The sequence below is a fragment of the Pholis gunnellus genome (genome assembly GCF_910591455.1).
Source record: "Pholis gunnellus genome assembly, chromosome: 16".
NCBI lineage: Eukaryota > Metazoa > Chordata > Actinopteri > Perciformes > Pholidae > Pholis > Pholis gunnellus.
In genome coordinates this window covers 20,461,488-20,483,511 of record NC_136543.1, presented here as the reverse complement: position 1 = coordinate 20,483,511, position 22,024 = coordinate 20,461,488, and the positions used below count along the sequence as shown (strand labels likewise).

Genomic DNA, 22,024 nt, shown 5'->3' with positions numbered 1-22,024 from the left:
CAACCATGCTGGAGAACATGTCCAGACGTAACCGCTCCCTGCTGTCGCTTTCCCTCACCTCGCTGGCCCTCACGCTGTCCGTCTCGGCTTTCTGCACCTCCTATTGGTGTGAGGGGACGCACAAGGTGGTGAAGCCTCTCTGCCTGTCACCTGTCAAGTTGAAGAACTGCGGGCAGAACAACAGCCAGCCGTACACCACAGGTGAGGCCGTGAAACAAAGGCCAAGTTATCATTTCAGCATGGCTGCCCCTGACGATCAGGTACTCAAGTTTATCCATAAACCAGATACGGACAAAACCCTACAGGTTTGGTGATTTGCAAGCCTGTAGGTCTTTAGAAAATTTGTAGAAAAGTGAAGAATTTTTAGACATCTAGATTATAAACAACAGAATTTTAACATCATACTTCACATCAATCAATTCGTCATGAAAATGCCGTTGAAACAACAGTTTCATGTGACTCGGATGTCTAAACTAACTTTCACTTTTCAACGAAATTCAGCCCAGTTTTACCTCAGGCTGGAAAACACAAAATCTGTGTTTATTTGGGAACTTAAAAGTTCAAAATTCTATATAGCATATCCTATATATATAGTGCATGTGAGTCCCAGTGTGCATGTCCCATTATCTAACTATCTAACTGCCGTCGCTCTGCACTTTGCTCATACTGTGCTGACAACGCAAACCTGAACCCCACGGCGTCGCCATAGAAGCTTAACGCCCATTCTTCGCCCCCCCCCCCACCTCGAGGTAAACACCGTTAGCTCTGCCAGCACTTGTTGCCGTTGTTTGCACTGTTAGCGCTGTTAGCTGCAAACTGCCAGCTCAGTGGTCGCCATGTTGGGAACCATTTGGAGGCAATCCCCCAACGCTATGATATGAATTCAGCACCTTTATCTCACAATTGTGTCAAAGCAGCTTTCACAAATTTGCTCAAGAAGGGTAAGACAGTACACGTTTTTTTTCATTTAGTACTTCTATCATTGTTTCAGTTCTGTTTGGTTGTTTGATTATTAGCAATCATATTCGGTAGAAAGTTTGGACACAATTCAAAGAATGGTATGGATCCAGTAACTCTTTTAAAAGCGGGCCTTTTCTTTGGCACGTTTAACCTGATGCAGGTGGCTTATTGGTGTCAAAGCAGGTATAATTCTATTTTTGCCAGGAAATCAGTGTAACAATCCAAACACTTTCTCCCTGTGACTTTGGTTTCTTTATTCATTCATGAATGTGAAATAACAAAATAAAGTCTAAAATGAAAAATGCACCTGTGTGCTTTTACACAAAGATGCTGTGAATAATGCTGCATATGCAAAAATAATAACAGAATAATATGTATTTTATATATGTAGAAAATATATATATATATATACTAATCGTTTGCTCTGACCTCCTTCCTTTATGTGAAGGCCTGCTGTCACATGCACAATTAAAAAAGTGCTGATATCTTACTTCTAATCTGTCAGGGAACGTACAGCAGACGTACGAATAACTAATAATATTTCCAGAAATAGAAAACCAGATTTCCACAGTATTTTTCTTGCACCTCATATTCAGTCACGTTTCACTTGACTTGACCGGCAGAGATTCACATAATCCCGGCTTTGTTGCTAATCTCAGAACTTTGTATCTGCTTCTGCATGTTATCTGGATTCACTCACCCGCTGTCTTATCTCTCAGCACTAAGCCTATTTGTTTCCATGTAGCATTCAATTTTCGCTCCATAGAAAATGACAGATTACCTAAAGAGCTGTGTTTCAGGGCTGGATTGTGTTACACGCTGTGATCTACATGAGACCCTTTTAGGATTTAGAGCCAGAGTTTCTTAGAATGCTTAAAAAGTTAAATAAAAGTCTATTTCTTCACCTCTACTTTCTCCATCATTTACTCACAAGCTTTATTTTCTTAATTTCTTTCCTCCATCCAGAGACCCCCACACCGGACCCCAGGCAGCTGCTCTCCAACGTGACGCTGTCTCCGCTGCAGAAGGAGGAGCTGGCCAGGATAAAGAGGAAGCAGATGGCCAACGCCGTCCAGTACATCTGGGAGACGGGCGAGGACAAGTACATGCTGCGCTACTTCCACACCGGCTTCTGGCTCTCCTGTGAGAAGCACAATGAAGGTGTGTGTGTGTGTGCGATGGAAGCAACAAAAAACCTTCATTGGTTACACAACTGGGTTTGTAACAATTGTTAAAAGCCCCTGCATGGTACCAGTGCAGTACCTGAAATATGTTTAACCAATGTGAAGTATTTGTAGGACAAGTAATGTGACACCACTTCAAGTAGAAAGGTACTTAAGGTATCAAAAGTCAATGTACTGACCTTTGACAGTGTCTTAAGACCTAAAACTTCACATTTGAAGTTGAATATTACCCTCTAAATTATAGTGAGTATAAATCTAAAGTAACGAAGTAAAGAAACACTCAAGTAAAGTACAAGTACCTCAAAACTGTAAATTTTGGCATTGTATGTATCTGCAAACCATGGATGTCGACTTTTTAGCATTCGTTCAGAGGTGACGTAACTATCGAGCGACCGTTATTAAAGGTTACCTGGTATGAAAGTTATGTGGTATAACAACGAGTATAACAAGCGAGAAAGTCCACCAAGGGAGAGTGTGAGGGGTGGTGGATGGGTCAAACAAACACACTCTAAGGGTTGTCACGTTGCTGCGTTATGTTGCTGCGTTACGTTGTTGAGTTGCGTTGTTGCGTTACGTTGCTGCGTTACGTTGCTGCGTTACGTTGCTAAAAAAATAAACTAATTCAATCTTTTCAACATCACCCTGCATCAGTTCCTGCCACTTGTCGTTTACTGCTCTTTCTACAATTCTGATCAATATATATGTTATAGTATAATATTATTGAATGTTGTTATTAAATGACAGGTGAGCCACACATTTCTCACACATTATGTGAGAAAGCAGGCACAGAGCAAGCTTAGGTATCCTATAAAGAAAGTAATCACTGGCATGTATTGTACAAAAATAAGACAATGTGATTGGTTGACGTTTAATTATTTCTCCAAAAGGAATTTAAACTGCTGGGCTTAAGGCAACTCTTTCTATTTCGTTTTCAGGATTTATGAGTAAAGACGTAGCATTTGCAAGAGATTATTTATGTCATCCCGCCCCAAAAACTACACAACTCTAATCCTTGAGCTTTTGTAGTGGCTATAAGCACAGACATATGTTTTGCTAAATGACCGTTGACCTACAATTCAAATATGAAAAATTCACTGTGGTAATATTCAGAGACAGAAAGGTAACATTTTACCACAATAACAACATAACTCTGCCGTGATTGTTCCTCCAGGTGAAGATCAGGAAGAAAAGTGTCGCAGCTTCATCGAGCTGACGCCAGGAGAGACACAAGGTCAGTAACAGAAGACACGGAATCTATAACCTGTATTCCAACTAATATTTATATCACCAAAGCAAAATATCCAGTGTATTCAGTATTCAGGTCCTTCACTTGTAAGTAAAAGTATGAATACCAAATTGTGCCGCAACAAGTAAAAGTCCTGCATTCAAAACCTTTCTTAAGTAAAAGCATGTATCCACAAAATGTTCCTAAAGAATGAAAAGTAAAGTACTCATTGTTCCCAGTCCATGTTTTACTATTGTTGTTTCTGGATTAATATCACCGCTGCATCTATAAAAAGTTAACTTTTTTCGCGACAATGCATTTTCCCGCTTTTAAATAGTAAATAATATTTTGACAAAGAAAGTAGGAGATATTTCTCACCACATAAACGAACACTTCAAACATCAGTCCATCACAAACATTCAAAATCACTTAGATGGTTTTCACTGAACAGGAAGGGTATGAAAAACTGTAATCTTAAAAAGTAACTAGAAAGATTTAGTAAATAGATAAAACGAAAACAATTGCACAATTCTTGACTAAATGTAAATGAGCAAAACATGTAATCAACAGTAAGAACATTTTTTATAAATGAGTTAGCATCCGATCCCCCTCTTGTTGGCTTGTCACAGACAGGTTACATAGAGTTTCTAAGGAAACACAAAATGTGTATTTCTTGTCCCCCACAGGTGTCCTCTGGCTTTCAGTCATCAGTGAGTTCACGTACATCGGTCTTCTGGCCATGGGCTTCCTGCTGATGTGTGTGGAAGTGATTTGCCTCTGTGCCAAGAGGGAGATGAACGCCCTCAAGATCAACGCCTTCGCCGCCATGTGCACTGTCCTCTCAGGTGAGGGGGGGGGGGGGGGTCATGTTATAAACCATCACTGTTTTGAGCAAGTTTGAATTATTTACGGTAAGGTAGCCATTTAATCAAAGCAATGATGAATGCAAAAGGTGCAAACTTGTTCTGGTTGGAACAATCTTATGGACACAGACGGAAAATGTGAGAAATTTGAGAAAAATTTGAGGAAAAAAAGGGAAATTTTTCCCCCCAGATGTAAGTATTTTCTCATATTCTTTTTCTCTTTTTTTAACTCTGTCTCTGCCTATTTCTTCCTCTACCAGGTTTGATGGGGATGGTAGCACACATGATGTACACCACAGTGTTTCAGATGACCGTGAGCATCGGGCCCAAAGACTGGAGGCCACAGACCTGGGACTACAGCTGGTCTTTTGCGTACGTTTGTTCCAATTTAACCCCCAAAATCTGACTCCAGGCTTGGTCACAACCAGTTTTTAGAACTGTGAGATTTTTCAGCAAAACAATACATTTGAAAGGTTTTGCTGCAAAAAGATGTGATCTCCAATTTTGAGTGAAAATGGAAGAATAATCATATTTCTGGTGTGACGGACATTCAAACAACAAATTGCGTTAGCATGCAGATCTGATTAAAGACGTTTAAAATGTTCTTCCAACTCTTTTCTCCCTCACCAGCATGGCATGGCTGTCCTTCAGCTGCTGCATGGGGGCCGCCGTGGCCACGCTCAACTCCTACACCAAGACCCTCATAGAGATGAAGCATCGGGCCCGGGTAAGACTGGAGGATGCTCGCACCGCCGCCTGTGCCCCCTCCTACGAGGAGGTCGTTCGAGCCAGCAGTGGAAGCGTTTACTCCGTCAGTCAGCTGATCCAGCTCGGCCAGCAGGGGGCGCTCATGGACCCTCTGTGGCCCAGAGGAGTGGGACCAGCCGTCGGTCCCCTGGCGTACAGCGCTGGGGGAGCGCTGCTTGTTGGCGGAGGAGGGATTGGAGTTGGAGGGATGGGAGCCGTGGGCATTGGGATGGGAATGGGTGGAGTTGGAGGAGCTGGAGTTGGAACGGGAGGAATGGGAATGGGAGCAGCAGGAGGATCTGGGGGAATGGGAGTACTCGGCTTTGGAGGGAATGGGCTTGGAATGAGAAGAATGGGAATGGGAGCAGCAGGAGGAGCTGGAGGAATGGGTGTGGTCGGCTATGGAGTAAATGGCGTTGGTATGGAAGGAATGGGAGCAGTGGGAGGAGCTGGGGGAATGGGATTGGTCGGCTATGGAGTAAATGGAGTTGGTATGGAAGGAATGGGAGCAGCGGGAGGAGCTGGGGGAATGGGATTGGTCGGCTATGGAGTAAATGGAGTTGGTATGGAAGGAATGGGAGCAGTGGGAGGAGCTGGGGGAATGGGATTGGTCGGCTATGGAGTAAATGGAGTTGGTATGGAAGGAATGGGAGCAGCGGGAGGAGTTGGGGGAATGGGCGGATGCGGAATTGGAGGGCGAAGGCTGGTGGACCCTCATGGCATGGTGGTGGTGGAGGGATGCTGCGCTGAAGGGTGTGAAGACTGTGAACGGGAGATGGACGAGATAGATTACGCTCTGCAGGAGGAGAGGGAGGACTCACTCTGCTGAGACTTTGGAGGACCGAGGACTGTGGCAATATCTTGTCAGGATCGGCTCCATTTGTATTTTAAACAAGACTTCAAACATATTTATTATTTTATTATTTATCATAATATGTTTTTGTACATATGAGGTTTCAAATGATAATTGTTGTTTGCCTGGACTGTTTTCAAGTTTCACAATTATCATTTCAAGCAGTGTCATTTGATTATTTTGGACCACTGGGGGGCAGAAGGACTCCAAAACAAACTCACAGCTCCAATGCTCAGATGGTTTATCCCATTATGGCTAACAAGTAAGCAGAGAATAACCCACTCACACATCCAGCAGACACGGAGCAACATTATCATACTATCGCAAGCCTTTGCTTTTATGAGGGTGGTCGATGAAGTGGTGACTCTACCATCAAGTCTATGTGCAGCAGTAGAACCACAACAATCAGGGCTTACGGAGGCTAAAAGATGGAAAAAGGGGTTAATTCTAACTAGCCGGTCACTAGCAACGACCCATGTCTGCTGATAACTTCGCTGCTAATATCTGTTCAACATGCAATAGCACCCTCAAACCCTTGCTGATGTTTTAAAACTCATTTCCTAATTATTATTTTTTTCACTTTTATAGGATGTTTGCCAGCAGTTCGAATGACAGGAAGACCAAAACACAAACATTGTGTAAAATGTTTGAACTATTGCCTCTTTTTAACAACAAAGATTTAATTTATTTTAAATATGGTAAAGGCAGCGGAAGGCATTAATATGTGGCCATGTCAATAGAAGGCTTTACTACAATTTTACATTCTGTTGAAATACTTTTATCAGTACATTTTGAGTTTTATTTTTTTGTATTTTGTCTCAGACTTGCTGCTCTATATGTCTCATAAGAAAAGTTCTTACAGCTATTTCAGACTGAACGTACAGAGGACATCAGAGAATATAACAGAAATACGTTTATTCATGCTATGCAGTGACAATTGTCTTCCAGGATTGTCTCACAAAACAACATTTTGCGACCAACAGATCAGCATAACTTTGCTTGTTTAAATACAGCCTTATGCACAGTGACTTCTTCAGGGATTGAGATGTGTGAGGGGATGTGAGACTGTATTCAAATGTCGATCTAAAAGGTGTTGAGAGATGGTAATGTGGTTTTGTACAACTGTGGCCATGGCTGTGGTAGATGATGTTCTTTTTGTTGTTGTGTTTGTTGTTTTTAATCTATGATTTGCATGAATAGATGAAAATCCCCTCCAGTATAAGGTGATCAATAAAATAAAAACCACGTTGTCTGATGATGTCTCATCAATACACGGATTCCATGAAATCATAACTTCTATGTTAATTTATACACAGTTTTGTTGCAAAAGTGTCAAATAAAATTGCAGTAGAGCATGATATTTAGATTGTCAAAAATACAACTTTAAACACAGGTCTGTAATTATGAAACATTGGTGTTCATAGTGTTAACATGAGGCATTTAGCCCTTAATTATGTTTAAAGGGTTTAGCATATTTTGGCAATCCAGGGTTTGATAATATGTTAATTTCTCATATAGACCATTTCTAGACTCAGATGTCAATTTAAATCATCACTATGGACCAAAAGAAACTTCTTTGATAATATGTATATATTCATTTAAATATATTTAGTAGGCTTTGTCCACAAGAGAGCAACGTGGTGAACAATTCTTACAGCTTTATGCCCGAGCATCTTCACTACTGAAACAAAAACAAAGAAGTAAAACATTATCAGGATTTATTTTACCTGCAGCATAAATATCTGGTTTAGAGTGTTTATACCCAGTTATTCTGTGTTGTTTTATGTTTGCCTGTGTCGAAAGTAATGATGAAAAGTGAATAAAGAAGACGAGATTACAGCAAACAGAGGGATCTGGACATCAAGGCAGATGCTTTCAAATGCTGGGCAGAAGATTATGTCAATAATCTCCCCAGTCAGGGGAACGAGAGAGAGAGAGAGAGAGAGAGAGAGAGAGAGATTGACATGATATAGGCAGTGAGGCGGGTCACTAAGCAGTATGTGGGAAGTAATTACACATGTGAATTAAATGGAATTATAGACAGTTTATGTAAGATGAGCCTCTCACTCAACATAGTTCAAACAACCCAACTTGTGGAACATGACGGGGTTAATTCTTTTATTTTTTCAGTGTGTATCTGTCCTGTTTGTTCCGGCAGCTAACGCATGTATTTTTTCCTTTTATTTTGAAAATTCTGAGGATGTTGCAGCTTCCATTTGCAGCTTCTTATTCCCAACTATGAGTTTAATGAATATCTTTTGAATCACACTTATAGAGGATGTATTTGCTCAAAGTCAAAGAAGTTCCACAAGAAGGGTTTCAAGTGTAAAAAGAGGTGATTATTTTATTTTTGGAGGACACCCACTAAAATATATTTCCTCTTTGGTGAACTAATAAAAGATTCCTAGAAATTATTTTGGCTTCAGAAAGTGGATCAAGAGATAAAACTAGATCTTCTCATTATGAAACAATATGATTATCTTTTATAAATGATGTGTTTGTCTTGAATGAAATGGGTCACGAACATCTGGAGACTTTGGGAGGAACGAAGGGTTGGGCTCTTATTTTCAAGACCACAATGCTAAAATATATCAGTAAGAGTTGCATATTTTGCAGACATAATAATTAAAAAATCCTAATTAATCATTAAAACCAGTGTATTTTCAGATCTTTGACCATCTAGGCGTATTTGTTCACCGTCTAAGCAGCAACATAGAAAAAGTGTCCTGGTTACTCTGGTTAATCCTGCTGTAAACTGGGAGAACTGAGAACTGATCCCTTAGGTGGATTATCCTTTAGATGACAGTTCTTTAAACTGTTGTTAGAGATTAACCTGTGAAAGCAGGTTTAGGTTGTAAAAACAGATCAAAAAGGGGGATTGAGCTCCTGTAGACCGGCAGCCTTCGCACCTGAAGGTTGGTGCTGTAATGTGTTGTTTCTGGACACGCTTGCAGTGAGAGATGCAATGTTGGTTCACCACTTTGGTCCAGACTGAGATATATCTTTAGCTGTTGTTGTACATTCATGGTTCCCAGAGGATGAATCCCACATACTCTGGTGATCACCATGGATTGTCCTCTGGTGGCATGAGGTTCATTTGTGATTTTGAGTCAAACATCTCGACAACTATTGGATGGATTGTATCTTAAACAAAAATGGAAGTCACACAAACTATTACCAGATAAACCTTTTCCCTTCAACTCTTTAAATGTCGCAAAAAATGAAATGTGCATTTAGCCAAATCTCAAGGTCAGCCACACAGAACCGCTAACATGGCTAAAGCTCTCTTTATCTTATTTTTGAGCGCCGCTGATCCGTTAACGCAACTTAACACTTCTTAACACAATACTCTGTCCCACAATCCCAGTTTTTTCTAATGCTAAAAGTATGAACTAAAAGCGAGACAACAATTAAAAAGAAGACTCTTGACACCTTAACCTTTATGACAATTTCATGGTTTTGATTTATTGAATAAATCGTCAAGGGCCAACACTGACATGCAGTTGTACAAGGACGGAAATCTATACTGCAATGTGCACGATTTAAGCAAACTAGAACATCAAACATATACGATTGTGCCACACGGAGGAATTGGACACTGTAAAAGACAATAACAAGAGTACAGTTACACCTTGATGCCCTTCCATGTTGGTCAGGCTTTTAAAAAACATCCCAGAGTAAAATGAGAGACTAGGCTGCCCACGAGAGAGAAAAAGGAAATTTTTCATGGTGATAATACTTTAACTAAAGCACGTGACATGTTATCATATTAAAGTTGTGTGCTTGAGTTGCTACAACACACCTGCATAATTACAGTATCGCAAGATATGTAATCTAAACACAGACAGTTTCAGAAAGACAGTATGTGCTTCATCCATTGCAACTTCAGTGAAGAGAGTAACACATTTAAATTTAGATGTGGGAAAGCTTCAATTAGGTGACATGTACTAGGGAATATTGACGTCTTCTTCATAGTTTTTAGATTGACAGAGAGCTTTTTGACATTTATGTTCTTTACAGTGTGATAAAGAAAGCTGTTCAGACAGTTTGCATACTTTGGTAACACGTAATTAAAACCCTGGAGGAGATTCTGCATCATATTGAATTTTGAGCATTGGGGCGTTATCTGCTGCGTTATCTGCTGCGTATCCACGTTTTGTGACATTTTGCAGACTGAAGGAATAAAGTGAGAACGACAGGTGCAATGAAGAATCTGCAGAGGAGTTACTTCGAAGGCGAATACTGAATCAAACGAAGAGCGTCTTCATTGTCCAACACTCCCTGGATGAACTCTCCTTCTGCCACTCGCTCTGGAGGGAGAAAAGGAAAAGAAGTTTAGTTCAGCTCATCAAAATGAAAAGAAATGAAAGACACTTGTTAAAGGTTTCCAAGAGTAACAGACGGGAGCATACTGAATCATTTGCAGTCTTTAATAGTGCAAACAGACCATTTCGACACGACTGTGTCAAAGTCAACATCATTTTGAGTGTAAATGAAGTAGTTTGCTGCCGTGTTTGCTGTCCTCAAGCTCACAAGCATCTGATTCAGCTGCATGCTGCTTAAATATGTGGAGAGAATCTGGTCAGCCAGTAGAAACTGTGCTGTCTTGATGCATTATGGGGTTGAGAATGGAAAAGGAAAGGGTCATAATTATATTTATTTCATAGTTTATTTTTATTGTATCGACTGAGCTTTCTGTTATTATTGTCTTGCTTTTGCTGCTTTTGTCTGTCAAAGCATTTTGTAAACTCTGTTTTTAAAGGTGCTATATAAATAAAGTTATTATTAGTATTCTAGTGGAATGCTATAATCATGAATGGATTATGTGTCTCTTTGAAGTTGTTTTGCGTCTCCTTGGGGTCATTGTGTGTCTCTTTGATGATGATATATGTAGTTGTTTTGTCTCTCTTTGTGGACATCTTAGGATCATTTTGGAGTTGTTTTGCGTCTCTTTAGGATCATTTTGGATCTTTTCGTAGATGTTTTGTGTCTCTTTTTAGGTCCCGGTAGGCCATCCTATAATCCCATGACGTGAAGTATTACTCCACACTAGACTATAAACAGGTGGTTGGACTTAAATTTGTACAGTCATCCAGCCGAGACAAAGCTGTTTGGAAGAATAGATCACTTTGATGGCTGAACGGTGGACAGTGCAAAATCAATTGAGTCGTGTCTCCGTTCACCCTGTCATATCTCACCGTTTTCGCGCTTATCAAAGAAATTCCAGAGTTTATCTGCCCTCTTCTCAGCTGTGTTTTCATCATCAGCCAGACCGGACAGTTCATCTTTAGGAATCAGCTTGAAAATTGCCTGTTAGGGAAAAATGAAAAAGAATAAGAGAGTAGCATTCAATTTGAATTAACCAACAAACGTTGTACTGCATTTGCAGAGCTTAAAGAAAAGATTACCAAAAACAAATGTCCAGACTGTCAAATCAATGATAACGTGTCTTACTCAGCCATACTGCAGTCAGACTGAAGAAGGATTTGGCTTCTTTTTTTTTTTTACCTCAAACCCTATTTTTCTTAATCTCTTACTGTTTAATTCAATTCAATTCAATTTATTTTGTATAGCCTACAATCACAAATTTGCCTCAGAGGGCTTCACAATCTGTACACATGCGACATCCTCTGTCCCGGGACCCTCACATCGGTCCTGGAGAACTCACATATTAGGGTTTAACTCACATATAGGGTTTTCTATTTAAGAGGGTCCATAGCAACACGAAAAGGAAAATAACATACAAGATACAACCCACAACAATTCATCATTCAATTAATCTGTTTTCTGAGCCTGGATGAGTCCATTTGTATCAATCTTGTAAATTGTGTTTGTAAATTCCGCCTTGCGTTAATATGTGAAAAATGTCTGTTTTATTAGTCATGTGTCTAATGTGACATTGATATCTGTCTATGTTTGATGTTACTTACACTGCTGCATTGAGCTTCCCGACCATGCCAGCACGTTCTCACTCCACACTCGTCAAATACCAACGCTTGGTCAATGGACCTAAGCATCAACCAACATCTGGTTTGGATGTGTCGTTTCTGTTCTTTACTTGCATAGTGTCTTTTCAAAATAGAATTCCAAAGTGGGTTTACTTGGTTTTTAGTTTAACTTGGATTCAAGCAACACAACTACTTAGTTAGGTTGAGGAAGAGAGTGTTAGTTTGGGTTAAAATAAGTATACGTGTTATGTAACTTACGTACATTACCTTCATGGGAAATAAACAGCAGCTTCATGGGTATGCAGACACTAAATGGCACCTCAATGAGTCAGTATGAGACGGGGAGGACCACTGATGAAGCGTTGATATTTAACGAGTTTTGGAGTGAGAACAGTATACCATGCTTTGCCGAAAATAAATATCTGTCATCATACAAAATCGTCAGTGAGAAAATAGCCAGGGCAATTTATTATTAGAGTATTGTTCAAGAAATACATATAAAATAATGTAATTGTCTGCCATTTTCTTTTCTAAAAACGAATTGGGAAAAAAGCATTGAAGTCAGGCATGTATAATCAGCCAACTTAGTGTCATTAGCGGTGCATTATTTTCGATTGAAATGTTAGTTCAGTTTATATCTGACAATTTAAAAGTTTTAATGATGAAAAATTCTCACATTTGAGGTTATAATATTTATTATTCACTATAATGTTAAGTTCTGCTAAATTGCCAATGTTGACCTTTGTTAACATTGGCAAAAAAAAGATGCAGTATGTGACATTCCCAAAGCATTCTGTATGCAGATGATACTGTTATCTATACTGCCAATGCACATTCTCTCAACAAGAGACGGTTGAAACTGAGTCTTTACGTTGGTTTCATTTTCTAATTTCAGTTTTAATAATTACCATGTCATGTGATCCAAAATTGTTAGAATTAGATGAATCAGTTCCCTGTCCACTCTTCATTCTCTTAATTCTATATTTATGTATATCCTCACTCCAAAGCCCTCGGTAGGCTTAGCCTTTAAACTGTTTATCAGTATCAATTAATCAATCAAGTCTAATCTTATGTCTTGAGTTACCTAACAAGGGTAATACCATGAGATGCAAAATAGTTTTCAATGCTGCAGGTAAATTTGGTGACGGGGAAATCGGTGCTTTCATTAAGTCGGTTGGTGCTGAGGATGCGGTCAGAAATGACAAAAAAGGAGTTTTTAAAGCAACCCAAATAAAGCAACATCTTTTCATAAGATGATATGCTTCAACAGAATCTGCTCCTGTGATCTCCTATGAATACTGTACATATAGCTTCCTTTAAGTCACAGCTCAGCAAATGATCCATGCATTTTACTATCTAACCCATCCACCCATGTTTTTCTCTCACTTTTCATCAACGCCTTCATCTACAAATCAATGTAACTGTCTTTTACACCAAAGTTTTGAATATGTTCCAGTCTTAAGATATACAAAGTATCCATCTCCCACTTAACCCCAGTTTAATCACTGGTGAGGTCTGCAAAACCTGCCAATGGCTGACGTTTGCCTCGAAGTCAATAACAGATAAAGTACAGGACGGTCTAATATCAACTTCTATGCAGATGACACTGTTGTGTTTCACTCTTGTTCGTGTTTCAATTTTACTCAGAGTACTAAACTATTCCTTCATGCAATTCCCTTAATATCTGGAAGCCAAACAGTTAGCAAACTGCATGAACTGGTTGTTTGCAAGGCTACTACACCACTTCCATCTCTCTAAAACTCACCGTACAGATTTCCTTGACTTCTGACTTGGTGATATATCCGTTCTTGTCCACATCGAACAGCGAGAAGGCCCACTCCAGTTTTCTGGTGGTCTTGCCTGTTGATGTCATGTGGAGAGCGATGATGTACTCCTTGAAGTCCAGTGTGCCATCGTCGTTTGTGTCAAAGGAGCGGAAGACGTGCTGGGCGTATGTTTGGGCATCACTTTCTGGGAAGAACTTGCTGTAGATGTTCTGAAACTCTTCTTTTGTGATGCGCCCCGTTGGACACTGCTTCTTGAAGTTTTCATACCACTGGGCAATCTCAGTCTCTGAGTACTTGGTGTTGAGTTTCAGGTCCTCCAGAATCTCCTTGGACACAGCGCCACTCTTGGTGTTACCCATTGTTGATGGTGTTGGGGATGTTTTAGAGCTATATATAAGTGAGAATTAGTGCTCTTCTAGAGCAATTAAACACACAGCTTCAACCCAGGGAGTTGCCTCCTCTACTCAGTCAAAGTGGCAAACAGAAGACTATCCCCGAGGTATGGCTACAGTATGCTTCTTGATCCTGGTCGTGACCTACTCTTCAGTCCACAGAAGCATATGCTGTGAAAAGAGCAGAAGGCGCTTGGTAAGCTCATTAAGCCAATCAACCATCAGTAATACCAGCAAGAGGTGTCACGGACATGGGTTAACCCAGGTAAAGGCTGGAGTGCTTGTTTATTGACATTTAAAGTGTGGTGCTTCAGACGCTTCCATAATTCTCTACCACTTTGCTATTTTAAAACTAGCAGACTGCATTATGGTACCGATTCTTAGCAAAGTGAAATTCTACCAGCCATTACATTATGTTACCTGACACATTTTGACAAGAAAATAATCTGTGATAACTGATTTATGGAAAATGGATCCATCCTTTCCTTCAGCACAGTTGATCAGACCTTAAAACTGGGGGCTTCTAAAAGTTTGTATAAACAAATCTTTGGGAATAAAGAAATGAATTACCACAAATTCAAAGTACAACGAAAATTTAATTTCAAGATGCTGGACAGAATGTGGTGAGCAAAAGGCAAACCACAGTCACATGTTTTGGTCATGTTCGGACAAAATTGGCTTTTTTGAGAGAGTTAACATTTTTTGTTTTTTCTATAAAATATAACCCCACTTATGCAACTATTTGGGAAAATACCAGAAGAGCTCAAGAAGGAAGATTTGCATTAATTCCTAGTGATAAGGGTGGCAACAACAAAAACATGTTTAAAAGATCCAAATGAAAAGAGCTTGTAAATGAAATATATAGAATGGTAAAAATAACCATCACAATTATAAAATGAAGATATTATCTTTGAAGAAAGATGGGGAAATGGGTGAGGTATACAACACACAACATTTCTAATGATTCTCCCACCGACGTGACAACTAAGGCGAACACTTGTGAGTAACCGCCTGTCTGTCAACTATATCCTATGCGTTGATAATTATGTAAAACACTTTTAATAAGTTATCGGTAAGTCTTCTCTTTTCATCATCTAAGTTATACAAATTCCACATGGTACATTAATGTTGATGGGGAACAAAACCGATCAATTAAAGGTGAAAAGACAACAACAGAAAATGTATGTAAACATTGCTTGTCATCCATTAAAAGTCTTCTCTTCCCTTGTTATGCCTCTACGAATCTCACTTGAACCTAGTTTAAGATAAATACCTCCAATACCAACAGTCAAATAGTCTGAAGGTCCAATTCAGTTTCTCCAGTCCTAAGGATGGTGATATTCCGTTTGTTTCCTACCTGTGAGAGCAGCTGCGGAGTCCAGGACCAACAGGGACGATGTGTTTGTGAGCACGAGGAAGTCAGCCTGCTCTTGTGGAGATAAGTCAATTAAAGTGGATCACCCTGACGCAGAGCCTCGGCCGCGACCATGTCAATCCCTGAGCTGCTTCTTCTATTTTTTTCATGTAGTCAAGTGGCCAAGTCACATCTATCTAGAATGTGTTTTAAGTATTTGATAGCTTACTTTGCAGATTGAGATTAATACAAAATACAATCTTTAAATGAATGATGATATATTATTATAGATTAAGATTGTATTGATCCCCGGTGGAAAAAACAATATTTAAAATAAGTAAATAAAATTAGCTCAACCTTTAAAGCATCACTAATTATAATACAATAACATACATTATTATGATATAGTCTATTCACTCTGAGTACTTTTACTTCTGGCACTTTGATACTAAATTAAAGAATTTGAATGCAGCACTTTTACTTGTGAAACAGAGTTTTTGCACTGTGGCATTCCTACTTTTATTTTCAGTAAAATATCTAAGTACTTCATCATAGTCGACTTCATCTCAACAGAACAATTATACAATTATTGGTTTGGTTACCGGCCGCGACAGCGACGCTGGTATTGTTTTCATCTTTCGAGGCTGCGTCCATGTGTGATTTATGTGACCGTGATAGTGTCAAAACTGTGCAAGATGCAGGAACGAAACGTCACAGATGTGTAGTCGAGATCAAGATGAAGGCTGGAGTTTGATGGTGGGTGTGGTGCAAGCAAGGGCACACGAAGTAAGGGGGTAGGAAGTGAGGAAGGAGCCTTTGTCAACCTCCCACCCAGTTTATTCATTGTGATGCCGTCGAAAGATGGTGTCTATTTTAGGGCGTATTTAAGACTAATTAAAGGCCATAAACTTCAGTTTAGCTTAGCTTAGTTTGGTTCAGTTATGCAATTTAGCTTATATAAATGTTGGTAAAGTTGAAGTAAATTTTGGCTTAATTCCATTTAGAAAATAGAAAGAAAAATAAATGTTTCCATTTTTAGTCCGACTCACTATCATTAAATGTAATTTTCCAAATGAATTAACCGAAGAAGACTTGAGTTCATAAAAGCTTCTTTGGAGAGCGTTAGAGTCCCATGATGGTCAAGAGTGGTTTAAGAGTCTTTTACATCTTTTCAAGTAAAATCAAGAGTTGGATGTGATATTCTGCCTCTTGAATGCTTATATTTAAAGACATTTAACTTGTCAACATTGCCAGTATTATCAACTGCTTCAGTGCACTAACACTCTGTATTATTGTGTGTTTATTGTGAGATCTATAATGAGTGTGACGGGGAAGATGGAGGTTTGACATGCGACAGGTTAAAGGTCGGACCAAAAGCGGACTACAAGGATCGGCCTGCAGCTCGACTCTTGTCTTGGGGCTGCGGCTGATAACAAGGCAACTGACCTGGCACCGAAACGCTGCCTGATTACGAGCCCGCTGCAGGTTTTATCCGACATGTAAATAAACCTGATCAAGTGAAGTGACAAAGTAAAAGTGAGTCCTTCCCCAAACTACCTCGGACCATCGGGCAGGCAAAGACTTAACAGTTTAAATCCAGCGTGTGGTGGCGAGTGGCTCTGCGATTTAAATGTGCTTAGGGGAGAGTTGACCACTCATCCGCCATCTGCTCCGCCTTAAACCAGACAACAAAGAAAAGTTTGAACTCTTCAGGATTCAGGGGTCTTAACCCAAGTGGTATTCATACCCTCTGTCCTCCCTCACCTCTCTGCCAGCTCACTTTAATGTATCTCCTGTTTTTTTTCAGTAAGTTTACTGCTAATTCATCACTCAGATGTGTAGCAGGAACAAAATAATACTTGCATTTTAACATTTTTCTATACCGTACCTCAGCAAATGTACACTTAAAACTAAAACATAGCTTCAAATAGGCGTACTTTTTTCCTCTAACATAAACAGTAGAAACTTCAAATTAAAGTGATATCTTTGCAGCCAGGATGAGACAGGAGAAGCAGTAACAGGGACCCTTTCAATGTACTTATGAGCATGTTGGGGCTCTTTTAACATTGAAATGTCAAACTATGCTGGTGGCAGATCTGATCAGGTGCGTTCATTTCCTGTTTGCTCTGTACTCATTATTAAAAGCATAACATCTCTAGAATGTACACAGATTTAAATCAGAAAACATTGGGAAACAATGACAACAAGATATCTCTTAAAATGTGCATGATGCCAATATTGGTACTGATTTGAAGTTTTTGTACGTTTTTGTATAAAAGTGGGTTTCATCCCATTTACCCTGCAGGAGCCGATTTCCCTCCAATGACATTCAATACCAGAGTTTCCAAATATAATGACTGTGTATATTCATTAAACACCCAGGCGATTATCCAATAATACTTGATTATTTAAATGATTAAACAAAGTGTAAGTCATTTAATGCACCTCTGATGTGCTTTTAAGAAAACGTGAATTGTTTTTCATCTCCATGATAAAGTAAACAAAACATATTCTTTCAATAAGCCCACTTTACCGTCCGGCCCCGTCTCCAAACATATTACGTTCCCATACGACGAAACTGCATCGTGAATTATGTTCCGAGGGAAAAGTTTCAAATGCGTCGGCAGAAGTTCACGTAGGGAAGAGGTCCGGGTGGTGGACGGGACTAAACACATCGGGCCATGTCCCGAGTGAACCGCGTACTTTAGTTGCATTACATTTTGTTATCATTTTAAGCCAAACCACGATGCTTTTTACGAAACCAAACCAATAAGTTCGGGGGCATTCCTTGTTTTGTTTAATTTAAGAACATTAACCATGTGTTTAAAAACTGTTAAAAAATATGTTTCCCTCTAAATGTAACAGATTGTTTTGAGTCGTATTGGAATGAAATGAAGCGTTTTCGTTTGGTTTATATTTTGTTGTCATTTTAAGCCAAACCAAGTGACAACCCCTCCCTTCCACTGGGGGTCTGCGCCCTGTTTGCTGTCTTTCTTTCTGTCTTTCAGGATGTTAATCATCAGCTAATGAACCACACCTGAGTCTGGTGTGGTTCCAGCTTTAAAGTCTCTCCACCTGAACATTGACGGGCTCTTCCGGCTGCTGTTTAGTTTAGTTTGTTTCAGACATTTTTACAAGCGGACATCACTGATTACTCACTCTCCATGTTTGTTTTAGATGATGTATTCTTTAAATAAAAGTACATATTTATCACCTTTAACTCGTCCGGTCTCCTATTCTGTTGCAGCCTTTGAGCCGGGTTGTAAATCTAAACCCTAAACAAGTAGTTTTGGGACATTTCTTTACAACATTTAGCACAGTTTTGAAACCGTTAAAAACTGTGACCGTATGTTTCCCTTTAAATGTAATTGAATTTTTGAGTTGTATGGGAATGCATTTTTTGTAGAAAGCAGGAACTGACAATCAGAATGTTATAAAACTACTCTCACTAATCCATCCATCCGTCCATTATGTGTGTCTGCTTATCCTTTACACTGGATGATATCGGGCGAGAGGCGGGGTGCATCCTGCACAGGTCGGCTGACACATATAGAGACATAAAACCCTTCACACTACCCTCCACACCTACGGTGGAGAACCTGACCTGCATGTCTTTGGACTGTAGGAGGAAGCCGGAGATAAAAACCCGGCGAACATGTGGAGAACATGCACACAAAAAAAGAAAAAGGCTCAATCCGGCAAACACAAAACCCTTTTGCAGAGGCGTGATCTCAGGAACCTGACTCCAATAAGATAATGTCACCAGGCAGAGCAACGACTACAACATAATAATGTGTGATCAATCTGATTACGATGACATAACTGCACTGCAGACTTCATTTACACCCAGTGCTTTATCTCAGGACAACTAGAGCAGCATCTAGGCTACAGTAAGCCGTCCTGGCAAACCGCTGATCTCTCTTCTGTATTAAATAAAACAACTTAATTCCTCTGCTGACGTACTGAGGGCCCAACTTCTGCAACCGGCCTCCCTCCTGGCACCGTCCGCCTGCGGCTCCACAGGTGATTTGGATTTTGCCATCTGGCTGCCGAGGCTTTGTGGCGGTCTGCCAAAGGACGTGCAAAATCAATGTCACCTTCTGAGTGAAATAGCTTCGTAAAGAAGAAATATGTAGCTTTTAAACAAAGAAGGAAAAACACTATCTTCTCCCGTGGAAATAAGAAAGTCATAGCCAATAAAAAGCATCGTCAAAAACACCTTGGCAAAGCAGGTCAGGCCTGTGGAGAGACGCTGCGTGTGCAACCAATCATCTAAGATTAACGGAAAACGGATAATGCACTCGCTCCCTCGCTCCCTCGCTCCCTGTAGCCCACATAAAGCTATCACGACATGAGATATGAATATTCTCTGCCCTCTCACATACGCCATAGCTGTCCAAACAGCTAACTAGCTAGCTAGCCCTACTACACACATCGGCTTTAAAACAGCAAGTCAGTGGTAAAGTAGTAAAGCCCCCCTCTTGCTTGATTTGATTTGATTGGCTGCCTGGGCAAAGTGTGACATTGACGAGCAATATTTAAACTTTTTTGCTCGTCTAAAAAGCGCTATAAAAACACGACGCCTGGAAAAACAATGGTTTTGTGGGCGGCGCGTTTTTTTAGCGAAGTGTTTCATCGTGATCACATTGCTTCTTGCAGCTCTGCATTAGCTTTAAATCATGTGTGGACACCCTTTACTTAAGCTTGATTTCTTCCCTGAAGACCTAATCACCAGAGATATGGCTGACCAGGCAACGTCTTTCTTTTTTTACCATTGTGGGTAGTATGGCTCGAGATATTTCTTTACCGGTGAGGAGATCGGAAGTCGAGTTGCTGCTGGAGTCAGGATGTAGCGAGCAAGGAGCAAGTGAAAAAAGAAATGGTGTGAAGTGTCATAAAGTGTTTAATAGGGGCGACTGTTTTGACTCAGCCTTTAGGCTACTTGGTCTGGTATGACCAGTTGCTAACGCAGGCTAATGTTGGCTAGCTATAGTTAGCAAACTGGTAGAGACCTGTCAATCACTGTGTAGCCCCGCCCTAAAGCATCCCCTGCTTTATGGTCTGTTTGACTCTAAATGGACCATCATTTACTAAATGAACATCATGCTGTATTGAAGAAGACTTGAAACTAGAGATTGAGACCATAAACTCATGTTTACAATGTTTACTGAGGTAATAAATCAAGAGAGAAGTAGAGTCATTTTCTCATAGACTTCTATACAACCAGAGGAGTCGCCCCCTGGTGGTCAGTAGAGAGAATGCAGCTTTAACACATGAAGCTCTGACTTCACTTTTCAGAACCAGAGGTACATTATTGAGACAGTTTGCTGACTTCACGACTGTTACACTGAGTCACAGAAGAAAAGTTCCTTTGTTTGTTTTGTTACTTTTGGTTCAAAAAAGTTCGAATTCTCACAAGCCACTCAAACCAATCAAATAACAAATAGCCCAACCGTGCAAAAAACAAACCTTTAGCTGCTTCAATCTCACCTTTAACCCACCCACCCCCACACACACACCCACACACACACACACACCCTTGTTTGGATTGAGTTCCAGGAAAGAGAATCCTTTAATTGCAAAGAGAGGAGGATTAAAAGAGAAGAAGGAGAGAGAGAAAGAGAGAGAGAGAGAGAGAGAGAGCAGTAAAGGTGGTGGTGTTAGGCAGCGTAAGGAGGATTTGGCAGCGATACAAAGCAGACAAAGAGTCAAAACAGGGAATGGAAAATCTGTGGTGACCAGAACGAGGCTGATAAGTATTATCTAAGGCCTTTGGCCCGACCTTGACGAATCTATTCCCAGAATAGGAACGTTTAATCTACACACCCTAATGGGCATCATGGCTTCCAATGTGGATACTAGTCGAGGGAGAAGAGGGAGGTCAGATTAATCAGTCACGAGATTGAACAAAAATGGCTTGAACAAAAGAAATCTTCATGACTTTGGAGCGACGTGACCGTAAAATATACAAAACTTTACTTCAGTCTTCTTCTTCAATTGAAGATTCCCAAATACCATTTCAAAGTTGACCACTTTGGTCATTTGCACATTAAACTTGTATGAATTTCATTTTTGGGGGCACTTTGCGAGCACAACGTTGACACATCACCTGTTTTTGATTTGGTAAACTTATTCACACGTCCAGCAACTTGTGGTGAATGTTAATGTAAGCACAATATTCAGTCTCTCATAGCTCGACTCTTTAGCTGCTAAATGCTCCACTTTGTTGACCAGCTGGTCTCGTTAGCTACCTGCCGATGAGAGCCTTGAGAGTGAACCAAAATACAACAAAACAATGAGGCTGAAAGACGCTGAAATGCTTCGTATCGCTGAGGGAAACTGAGTCTGGTGACGATTCTCTGTGAGTTTGACACATTTAACATTAGTCACTAGATCAGTTGTTAATATAAAAAATATTGATTATAGCTGCTTTAAACAAGACAAAAAAACACAGACTTTGCGAGCGTTTTTTTTATACTCAAAAGGTCGCTTGCATTACTCAAGTACTGTACTGAAGTACAATTTAGTACAAAAACTCCACTTGAGTACTTTGGATTTTACATTTTGAAAGCTAACATTCTACTTTTTACTCCCTTTATTTGACATCTTCAGGTTCAGATTCAGCTTATTAATACTAAGTATAAATATAATAAATTATGATTAAGATACCCGGCAGCGTATAAAGTTTTTAAAACGAGCTCCACCTTCACC

The 22,024-nt window shown here is 39.9% G+C and overlaps 2 protein-coding genes and 1 gene segment (V, D, J or C); 1 reads left to right on the top strand and 2 right to left on the bottom strand.

Moving 5' to 3' along the window:
* LOC306708309 (Ig kappa-b4 chain C region-like) overlaps positions 1 to 22,024 on the bottom strand; it is a 142,683-nt gene that overhangs the window by 76,588 nt on the left and 44,071 nt on the right.
* On the top strand, positions 6 to 5,808 carry LOC306708749 (germ cell-specific gene 1-like protein; the record flags this gene model as incomplete). Its single annotated transcript, XM_079176673.1, has 7 exons — positions 6 to 201; positions 1,927 to 2,121; positions 3,316 to 3,375; positions 4,056 to 4,214; positions 4,493 to 4,604; positions 4,863 to 5,218; positions 5,636 to 5,808. The coding sequence occupies 7 exons, from the start codon at positions 6 to 8 to the stop codon at positions 5,806 to 5,808; spliced, it is 1,251 nt and encodes a 416-aa protein (XP_079032799.1).
* On the bottom strand, positions 10,057 to 13,926 carry LOC306708143 (recoverin-like; the record flags this gene model as incomplete). The annotated part of the gene is made up of 3 exons (XM_079175873.1): positions 10,057 to 10,142; positions 11,031 to 11,142; positions 13,546 to 13,926. The coding sequence occupies 3 exons, from the start codon at positions 13,924 to 13,926 to the stop codon at positions 10,057 to 10,059; spliced, it is 579 nt and encodes a 192-aa protein (XP_079031999.1).